The 10,712-nt window shown below is 43.7% G+C and overlaps 3 protein-coding genes across 5 annotated transcripts; 2 read left to right on the forward strand and 1 right to left on the reverse strand.

Moving 5' to 3' along the window:
• The first annotated feature begins 318 nt into the window (after positions 1 to 318).
• On the forward strand, positions 319 to 989 carry LOC108046950 (39S ribosomal protein L14, mitochondrial). The gene has a single exon (XM_017126936.2). The coding sequence runs from the start codon at positions 439 to 441 to the stop codon at positions 922 to 924; it is 486 nt and encodes a 161-aa protein (XP_016982425.1). The 5' UTR covers positions 319 to 438; the 3' UTR covers positions 925 to 989.
• Positions 990 to 1,587: 598 nt separating this feature from the next.
• On the reverse strand, positions 1,588 to 5,422 carry LOC108046993 (raf homolog serine/threonine-protein kinase Raf). The gene is made up of 5 exons (XM_017127010.1): positions 4,451 to 5,422; positions 3,238 to 4,196; positions 3,030 to 3,170; positions 2,587 to 2,960; positions 1,588 to 2,529 (listed from the first exon to the last, which is right to left on the reverse strand). The coding sequence occupies exons 1-5, from the start codon at positions 4,611 to 4,613 to the stop codon at positions 1,950 to 1,952; spliced, it is 2,217 nt and encodes a 738-aa protein (XP_016982499.1). The 5' UTR covers positions 4,614 to 5,422; the 3' UTR covers positions 1,588 to 1,949.
• Positions 5,423 to 5,677: 255 nt separating this feature from the next.
• On the forward strand, positions 5,678 to 7,823 carry LOC108046884. 3 transcript variants are annotated; one of them, XM_017126837.2, is made up of 3 exons: positions 5,678 to 5,789; positions 6,302 to 6,512; positions 7,173 to 7,823. In XM_017126837.2, exons 2-3 carry the CDS (start codon positions 6,326 to 6,328, stop codon positions 7,598 to 7,600), a joined length of 615 nt encoding a protein of 204 aa, XP_016982326.1. In that variant the 5' UTR covers positions 5,678 to 5,789; positions 6,302 to 6,325; the 3' UTR covers positions 7,601 to 7,823. The 3 variants fall into 3 exon arrangements, with proteins under 3 accessions (XP_016982326.1, XP_016982325.1, XP_016982324.1); XM_017126836.2 differs by having other exon boundaries at positions 5,703 to 5,818; XM_017126835.2 differs by lacking the exon at positions 5,678 to 5,789 and having other exon boundaries at positions 6,038 to 6,512.
• Positions 7,824 to 10,712: the final 2,889 nt, after the last annotated feature.

The following is a 10,712-nucleotide window of genomic DNA, read 5'->3' on the forward strand; positions in this document are numbered from 1 at the left end:
GGGGCTTGATAAAGAATAATGTGAATTCTGTCTACGAATTTAGGAATCTTCTTATTAAACATTTATATTAATTGAAAAAAAATAAAAAATTAAATTTGAAATTTGAAATGAATAAGGAATATTTCTTATTAATTACTAATTAGAAAGCTAAAAAAGATAGCGTTTAAAAAAATGGTGTTTCTATCGCGTGGTTGCTGTTCCACTTTTTTTAATATTAATTTAAACGAATAAAAAATTACCTTTTAACAGTGAAGGTTAACAGCAGCAGGTTCTGTTAAGGCGTAACATCGATAACTGTGCTGTAAGCGCACCATATGATTTTCCCCGGTGATATGGCAGCCCTGTCAGCCGAAAGGAGAATTGTATAATTTACTTTGTTGTGATTTCTTTGCTTTTTATGAATCAAATATAGTAAAATAAGGGAAATACCTGCGAAACATGGCGCTGCGCATCCTGAAGACCTTGAGGCCGGTGGCCCATCCACTGGCAACGACCTTGGCCGGCGGGCAGAGGCAGGAGTTTATTCACACGACGCCGGCGTGCTGCGAAATCCGGAAACTGGCCCGTTTGCGGGTGGTGGACAACAGCGATTTGGGCAAAAGGGCGATGGCCGAGGGACGTCCGCCCAGGTGCATCCATGTGTACAACAAGCGGGGCGTGGGCCTCATCGGGGACAAGGTCCTGGTGGCCATCAAGGGACAGATGAAGAAGGGCATCCTCGTGGGACTCAAGCAGAACCAGAAGCCCAAACAGCCCAAGTTCGACAGTAACAACCTGGTCCTTATCGATGACAACGGCAGTCCCTTGGGCACCCGCATCCATGTGCCCATTCCCACGATCCTGCGCACCATCCTCAAGGAGAAAACACTGGCTAAAGGAGCCGATTACACCAAGGTTCTGGCCATCGCCAGTAGATATGTTTAAGTTCCCGTGGGATCCTAGGGATCCCGTCTTCCTGTTGCTAAATGAATAAAGTTTATCCAACCGAATCAGTGAAACTGGATTTTTAAAACTTAGCTAGTCAATAATACAACCTAATCTAGTTCTGCATTTTCCCAAATACATAACATACTCCCATTTTTATACCCTTGTAGAGGGTTTAATACTTTCAGTCAAAAGTTTGGAACGGAGTGTCTTCACAAGTGATTATATTCTTGATCAGCATCACCGGAAATGTCCGTCCGTCTGTTTTTCCGTTTCTACGCAAACTTTTCCCTAGTTCTAAAAACTTAAAACAACTTACGACTTCCTAAGTCTTTTTTTGAATACCTCCCGCATTCTCTGTTTTCTGCTGTAAAAACAGCTGTAAGCCCCACATGACATTTTTTCCAATTTGAAATATACATATATATTAATTTAATTTAAACTAAATAATAAAATTATACTTTAAAGATCCATATCCTAATACTGAATAGACATAAACATACATAGCCGATTTAAAATGGTAAACTAGAAACCTATGAAATAATAATACCTGTATTTATTTCGTAGTCTAACTGTATTACCAAGAATTTCGTTACCTTTTGCTTCGCCACATCCAAAATCTTCTTCAATTCTCAACTCCAGAGACAACACCTTCTCTTCTCCTTTTTGTAGTATAAGTATAATGTGTATAATGTAATTGCGATCAGCTAGTTTAGTTTAGTTTAGTTTCAGTAGTCTTGCCTAACGTTTACAAGTTATGATGCAGTTATGTACACATGGGCGTTGCAGTTTAGTTTATAGTTTTGTAGTCGTCTTGTGGTAACAGAAATGCACTTTGTCAGTTCCAAGAAAAGCATCAGTTTTTGCTTTGGGTCGGCAGACAGCCCATCTCTTTCACTTTGGTGGGCAGGCCAAATCCGTCCCCTTCGTGAATCGCTTATGTACAGAGGGACAAAAACGAAAAAACGCCTAGAAATAGGTTCACTTTGATCACGCAGAATATAAGTACAGGTACAGCACGCTGTCTAAATATTTCCAGCACTGCCGAAGAACTGAAAGTTGTTGAAGTTCACCGGCGTTTTAGGGCTTGGCAGATACAGAAATTCATCGTTCTGCAGCTGCGATTGCGTCAGGTTCGGTTCGCTGGCACTGCGATGGATCTTGGGCAAAGTGCGCAGCATGTTCTCCAGCATATTGAGCAGCGGCCGAAAGAGCGGTCGATCTTTGGGCGTATACTTGATGCAGTCCTCGGCCAAACGTTTCAATGCCTGCGGCGCATCCGAACGCACTTGGCTCATGTCCGGGCGTAGAAGCCCTCGTCCCACCATGAACAGGATCTGATCCTTGTTGCTAATATGGCCGTAGGGCAAACACTCTGCCAGCAGTTCGTACATCACAATCCCAAAGGCATAAACGTCCGATTGGAAGGAGTAAGGATTCAGCTCCTGCATGCGAATAACCTCCGGCGCCATCCACAAAATACTGCCAGTAGGCTGGTTAGCCTGCTTTTCACCTGACCACCGAGTTTTCGCGGTGGCAAGTCCGAAATCGCCAATCTTCACGGAGAGATCCTCGTGCAAAAAGATGTTGTTCGACTTCAGGTCTCTGAAAAGGTAATTTATTTAAATTGATTACATTTGAAAGGAGCAGTTCTTAACCCACCTGTGTATGATATTCTTGGCATGCAGGTAATCCATGCCTTGGGCCACCTGACGACCAATATCGATGAGCGTGTTCAACTTGAATTTGGTTTCGCTGACATGGACGTGCTTGTAGAGACTACTTCCCTCGCACCACTGAGTCACAATAGCCAAAGATGGCTTGGACACACAGCCCATGAAAAGCAGGATGTTGCAGTGGCGCGTCTTCTTTAGCATGGCCACCTCGTTTTTAAAGGCCTGCAATTGGGCGAGGCTCGGTGTCTTCACGTTAAGCGTCTTTACGGCCACGGGTCCGTGCCAGTGAGCGCGGTAAACCGTTCCAAAAGATCCCGATCCGATCCGGGGCCCAATCAAAATCTCCTCAGCCAGGATATTCTGCAGAGTAAGAGCGAGAAACAGTTGTAGTTCAGGTTAGTTAAGCTGCTTCTCGGTTCCCCATCTTACCCAATTCTCCTCGGAGCTCTTGGCGTCCCTTGCAAGGAGATTCTTGTTGCTCTCATCAGCGGATCTTGCCCTGGGACGATTATGCTTCAACGTGCTAGTAGGGGATGCCTGCGTGGAGTTGGAGTGATCCGTACAGGGATGCTGGAAGGGATTAAGACACGGGATAAAGCCAAGATATAGACGATAAGCCACCAATCCCCAAACTCACCGGTAATGGAGGCCTGGCCTGCATTATCAAACTGCGCTGCACTTCGCTTGTGACCGAACGGATGTTGTTGATGCACACATTCGGCGCCGAATTGGATCGATCATCCTGACTGATCCTTGGCGGACGACCCTGTCGATGGTTTCCGGAGGACGAGGATGGTGGCTTGGAGCTGCTGCTGCTGCCACTGCTGCTGCACCGCCGACTGCGACTGCGGCCGGTCATATTAACCCGGATAGCAGTACCTCGCCCGGGCACGCCATTTTCGGGATTCTCGGCCAGGAGCTGCTGGTAAAAGCTTTCCATGGGAAAAGGCTGGCACAGCATCGGCACTCTGTTGGCGCACCTCTGATGGAAACGGAAATTGCACTGGCTGCAGTAGAACCCAGTGAAGAGGAGCCGTCGACAGCCCTCACAAAACACCAGCGAGAAAAAGGTCTTTCTTATGATCTGGTGCTTGATGTGTGTCCTGATGGGGAACTTATCCAGGAGCCTCACAAAGATCTCCTCCACGCGCAGAGCGCCTATATCCATGTGCCACGGTATGATTTCCCCTCCTCCGGAATGTGCTGTGCTCACTTCGCACATGTCCGGCGTTAATTGCCGGAGTTTTAGGGCCTTCATCAACGCATCACAAAGTCGTACACCCGAAATTACCTCCACCGAAGTGCGTTGTTGGTTGGGCAGGTGGGCTCTCAAAAGGATCTTGGGCTGGCGGGTCAGAGTTCCACATTGGCTGCCCGGTTGAGAGCCCAGACTATCCGTAAGATCATTCCCATGATGCACTCGGGCCAGTTGCCGCTGTTGCTGCAGGATTTGGGTTTGGTTTTGATAGTGGGGCTGCTCCTTAAACCGCTCAACCAAGGAGGAGTCCTCCTGCTGATCCTGCGAGTTCAGCCGCTCCATGAGCTCCTGCTCCTTGGCTTCCAGTTCGTGCAGTTTGGAGGTCAACTCCTGATATTCTGTGGGGGATTAACAATTATTAGCAATTGGAGATTATCTTAGATGCGTTTAACTATGTAAATGTACATATAAGCCACAGGTTAATGAATATAAATACACATTTTAAGCAAGGGGTATTTACTAATTTTTCTAACTACTATTTGCATTGACACTGTTCATTTTGTAACATTTGCATTTGTCAGGTGAACTCCTGGTATTCTCTAAGGGACTACCAGAGATTCAAGAGGACTTCGATGGGCGTTCAAGGACATACCCATTAAGTACATGGCTGGTGGCTCCTGCAGGTTGGCAAACTTGGCATTCAGGGCATCGATATTCTCCCTGGTCACATGCTTCACCAACTGGACATTGTGCAGCTCCTCGGCCAAGGGATCGTACAGATCGCTATCGCCCTCGGTGGACGATTCGCTGGACATGATGTTGCGGCTATATCCTAACTCCTATATATCCAATATCCTGTGACCATGACCCCGAAAACGAAGAAGCCTTGACTCCTTGAAGGAAAAAAACTCCTGCGCTTGCGTTTTAGTGGAGTTCTAATGGGTGAGCCACCCACATCCACTTTTGTGGGCGGGGGGCAGCATGTCGTCCTTGACTTTTTACGGGCTTTTCCGGGTTTTGCGACTTTTCCGACTTTTGCGGACCAAAATATCCTGATTTTTCGCTGATTATCCGCCTGTGTTTCTCTTCCAGCCTTTTTCCAGTGCACCCACACACTCGCAGGCGCACACACACACGCACAAACACCTTGTATACGCGGTATGTATGTATAATGAAGGTCAGTGTGTGTAAAAGCAGCTGAACTTGAGGATTTTCCAAAGGATTTAGCGCTGTCAATTTTCCGATAACATCGGATAGAGCCGGCTACGGGAATGTGTGGTTGTATCGGTATCGGTATCGGCACTATCTGGCCGTCCTTTTATTTCACTTTAGTTTTGTCAAGTTATTTGTTTGCGAGAGCTTTATTATATTTGTCACGCTTTTAATCGTTATCTGAAAACGCGATTTGGCCCGGTTTATCGAATGAAGATATTATCGATAGAACAGGGCTACCTGTTCAAGGCTACCTGTTGTTATTAAAATATTTGTTTTGTTATGTTTTTTTCGTCGTCTTCCACAGCTGTCGATGCATTTGGCCGCGATCTCGAATCACATAGTACCTGTAAGAGGTCGCGTTCGCGGTCGCGGTTGCGTCGCGTAGTTTTAACCCGACTTAACTATAGAGGTGGACAAGCGTCGATGCCATCATAAATGTCATCGATGTATTTAAAAGCATCGGTGATATCGATGTTTAGTTGCCTCCACCTCTAGAAAGTGGTGGCTGTACTCACTAGCTGCGGAGTGTGTAACTACTATTTGCCAGCCCTGGCAATGCCAAGTGCCAACAAACAGACAGCAGGTGGCGCTCGCCGGCATCAAATTTCAAAATCGAAAACAAAGCAACCTTTGGAAATTATGTTTATGTCTATTTATTTATTTCGTCACTTCTATAGTATTTCCGTAGCTTCGAACACTTTTTCTTAATTAAGCTAAATTTTATGTGAATAACAAAAAAAAAAGTTTGGTAATTTTCATAAAAATATATATAAGAGGTAAAACATACCAAACGCTGATAAACATGGTGAATATATTTGATAACCGCACAACACATAAAATAACACGTAACATAACTTAATTTTAAGAAACAAAATATTACTTTTGGCTAACTGAGAGCAGGCAAAATACAACATACGATTTTATTTTCGCATTCTGCGTATATTTCACCACTCAACAAGTAGCCCATGTCTTTCAAAGACCCCCAATGTCAAATTTGTACTGCCATAGACTTTCACTTACACATCGGCTGTAATATCAACCGGATATTTTTCGCACTCGGGCTTCTCCGTTTCCCTCAGCATTTCCTTTTCTCAATCAAAAACATATAGAATTTACACACCGGCACACACACAACAACACCCCACTCAGCAAAAAAGCTGAAGAAATGACAGGCGATAATTCGTACTGCTTGGGTCCCAACCCGCGGAGATCTGTAGCCCTTTTGCAGGCAGAGCTCCCACGAACCCGCTCCCATTCCCAGTCACTCATCGAATCCCCTCGCATGCAGTTCCCGTTCCTGGACGAATCCTCAATGCGAAACCAAGTGGCGGCGGTCCGTTCTCCAGTCCCGATCCGGCGGAGGAGATTCGCCCAGCGACCGACGGTCCAGCAGCAGCAGCAGCAGCAGCTGGAGAGGATCTACAATCAGGGAGTGCCCCACCTCCTCGACCAGCGGTTCAATCTTCCCTGGCAGCCCCGCGTCGAAAGACAGACACCCGGTGAGTCCAGAAAAAAATCCACTACACTCATAGCAAAATTAACCCTAAAAACAAGAAATTCGCCCTATTTTTGTCTTCAATGGCATCGTACCATAAATTCTAGGGTAATTTTTTCATTCAGAAAAGTCACAAAGTTTGTATTAGTATTGCACTAATGAATTGCCAAGATCGATTTGAACTAATATATTAAAGGCTATTAAAAAAGCATTTACTTCTGATTTAAGAATCTTAAGAGACTTTGTCCGCCAGCTTACATCACATTTAGGTATTATTTATTCGAGCCAATAATGTATTGATAACAAATTAATTAGGGTAATAATCATATAAGGTATTTTTATAAAATACACTTCCTTTAAAGTATAAAATCTTCTTAAATGTAATTTAACCAATGCAATAGCCGGTAGTTAAACTTTATGTACTATATAGAAGTGGATGATAAGGGACCTGCATCATATAAGGAAAGTATCTCAAAGAAGGCATTGATTAAGTAGCCTTTTTTTTAGTTTTTTTAAACTAGCCTCGGCTGTTTTGGTTTCTTTTTCGGCAATACAGTGGTCTAGTGACTGTTCAACAACATGCCTGTAAGGCCTGTACAAAATTGTGGCTTTTGTTAATTTGGCGTTAGGAATAGGGTCACTAAACAGTCCTTTTTCCGACCAGATATGACGGAGGAGGGAGTGCCCAGCGCCGTGGAGCACCGAATGGGAGCACCCAACAATGAGGTGGTGGCCAACAGGGACACCATTCCGCTGGTGGTAGAGCCCCTGATTGACGAGCGGGCGTGTCCTTGGAGGCGGTGCGTCCACACCTTGCCACGCCTGGGAGTCGACGAGCATGTGACCCAGCCGCTGCTCTACTTGGCCTTGGAGGCCCTCAGGATCCAGCAGCAGGCGCTGGACGGTATGTGGGACTCGTACCGGGTGGGCTCGCTGGGACAGGCCCCCGATCCCATAGTCAGTCCCTCGCAGTTCGTGGCCGAGTACATGGAGCAGCACATGACCCCCGAGGTGTTCAATGCTGGGAATAGACCGCGCTATGGCTCCTCGCCCGAGACCCGGACTCCGCCGCCCTCGCCGAGGAACACTTAAGACGGCGTCGCCCCTCCCCTCGCCACACGCCACTCGCCCCTTGCCCCACAACCCCCCTTAATTACCGCGAGGATCGGCCGCTTTGTGTTGTACACCCGCCAGGAACTGACATTCCGAAAATCTCCTGTGGAATCTCGACGCTCCAGAACCCTTTGATTTTAACTTTAACTGTAATCGATTTCAAATCTTTAAACTAAATCCAATATCCACGAAAATCGCAAAACTTTTGTTTTTAATTGGGTAAAAGAAATAATAAAATAATAATAATATATCTCCAAAAGTTTTTTGTTAAAAAGTGGCTGTTCTTAGCTTTTTGAGTACCATTACAGATTTTTAAGAAAAGAAAAAAAAAAAAAAGGTGATGTTTTCAGAGTGACTTACCCCTTAAAGTTTCCAAGTTTCCGATGGATTGCAAAGAGGTGACCAAGTTACCTCTAAAAAAATCTAATTAAATTCTCTAATGATCTGCAGTAACATTTTTTTTTTTTTTTTTTGATCGCTACGGTATGGATATCTTTGAAAGATACTAGGTTGGCATGCACGATTCATTGCTTTATTAGAACCTTCTTCAGATTGAGGGTTTTGCAATGCCTACGTACTAAAACCATCCTTAATTATTATCCTTGTTATGCCAAGGCAGCAGGCATAAGTTTAGAAGATTTGAAAATGCAAGTGACCCATGATCACTGGTAAGGATGCCACGAGCAACATATGGAAACAAATTTAAATTGCAGAGGTTGCAAAAGTCAGCCGCAAATGATTTCCCAGAACGATAGTTCAGTTGCGGCCACGTGGGAAATCGGGCAGATTGCAAGATTGAGAGATTGGAACCGGGTCAATCCGATACCCTTGTGCTCCTTCGTTCCCCGTAAGTCCCCGGGATTATCTATGGAATTTTGAACAGTATCTCCGCTCTAATCGCAAGCAAATCGGCTTTAATTGTTATTGCGACTATTTGTTAAATTGTTTACAATCTGAATTCGCGTAATTATATAAAATATGCATGGCAAACAGTGCGTTTCGAAAGACAAGATCGTGGGAGCAGATAGCACCCAAGAATTGTTTTATACATATTAACTATGAATCGCACTGTCTTCAGAATTGATGTCATTCTATATACGGTCGAAGATTGTTTTTTATTCCACGTATAATGTACATATGTACATATACATATGTATTTCACGTTCTGCTTTTTTGGTCAATGATTAATTGATGAAAATGATTGAAATGCGGTTAATGATTTATTTTGAAATCGCACTCCTAATCGCGTGAATACTTACTCATAATACTTGCGTGTACATATAGTATATAATGTGTAGTAAGTCTGGCATATAGTAAACTCGATTCTGTTTACAAGTTGTGGGACCACGCGCCGTTCAAGTGATTCGCTGGCTTCGCTTCTGTTTCATGGGAAATGGAAAAGCCCGGGGTGAAAGTTCATCGGGACACACGCAACGAATGTGGGTGCAATGCACTCCGGTCTCTTGATTTTTCGGCTCTTTTGGGGGCGTGTTCTCGGGGCGGGATTCAAGGTCACCAGCCGGCCAGACGGATGGCAGACAGTTTCCCCAACTCCCCATTTCCACATCCCGATTCTCGATTCTCGACTCCCGATTCCCGACCCCCAGATTACAAATACGAACACGAAGACGGTTACGGTTACGGTTGCGGAGTCGGAATTGGAATCGGAATCGAAGAGCCCGGGAAAACAGATTAGAGATGGGTTTTGTGGGTCAGTGGTTCCTATTTCATTGACGGGTGAACTAAAATCAAACCAACCTTGAAATGCCGAGTAAACAAACAATTTCTGCTTATACTAAGTAATGCCATGTACTTTAATTCATCCGACTAGTCATTAAATTTGAATGGTTACTGCCAAAGTTATAGTTTTATTAAAAGAATTTGTTCAGTTACTTATTTTTGGAATTAAATTATATTACCCATTTCATTTAAACATAAAATATACTTTCTTACTTTATTTAAAATTATATCTTGCCATAATAACATAACTGTTCTATGATATTATCACATTGCCCTCATTAAACATTCAAGGTACATTTATGAAATACCTTAATAAATATGTTTTAATTAATAGCTTAGTGTTCCAGCTGCTTAAAGAATGCAGTTCATTGTACTAAATTGATAGACTAAATGCTTGAATAGTCCACTGATTCACTTTGAGTGTTAAATTTATAAATTTAGAAATTGGTCTTATGAATTAAATTAAATAACTCAGTTGATTTGAAGACCCAAGTTGATTGGCCAAATTTCGGTGTTCACTGAGTTCAAGGTCTCTTTTTCGGTGGGTTCAGTTCCAGGTCACCACTCTTTGAACCACCGCGTGGTGGCGGCGTTTTGTGTGCCAGACGTTGACCTTGAGGCCTCTTAACCGATTGCAGTTCATTGGCAGCTGGGAAACGCCAGCCACAGCCCACCACCCACCACCCACTGCCACCCAAAAAAAAACGAAATAGACCCAAAAAAGTGTGTCTATGCCCGCTAGTGGCTGTTTCTCTCGATTGTTGCTCTGTGCTCTTCATCTCGACCACCCAACCACCCAGCCACCCAACCACCCACTTCACCACCACACCTCCCATTGTTGTTTTTACTTTTTGGGGTCGTTGGCGACAGTTTATTGACATCGGGCGATAATTTCGTGAGTTGTTTTTTCACAACGCCCCAATAAAAAATGAAAAAAAAAAACAAGCATCTTGAATATTAAATTGCGAATGGAAATGGAATTAAAATATGCAAAGGTGTGTTCCCAAATTATAAGATAGATATTTATTTATAAATATCACAGGACCAATTTAGGAACATTTTGTAATTCTTTCTAATTGGGATTGCCATTAAATATTTTTGTACTAACTGAATATGGTTTAGTACCAAAGAATAAATAATTCAAATGATAGCTACCATCCAACTGATTGATCGGAAATGCCATAACTTTGGTGTTTGTAAAATTAGGAAGTTGGGATTTTCTATGGGTTTTATTTTTGTCCAATCAATTCGACCTACCAAATTTCATAAGGATCGGCAGACTATATCCTATAGCTGCCATACAACTGATTGATCGGAAATGCCATAACTTTGGTGATTGTAAAGTTGGGAA

This window comes from Drosophila rhopaloa, unplaced genomic scaffold (genome assembly GCF_018152115.1).
Source record: "Drosophila rhopaloa isolate 14029-0021.01 unplaced genomic scaffold, ASM1815211v1 contig_3, whole genome shotgun sequence".
Classification (NCBI taxonomy): domain Eukaryota; kingdom Metazoa; phylum Arthropoda; class Insecta; order Diptera; family Drosophilidae; genus Drosophila; species Drosophila rhopaloa.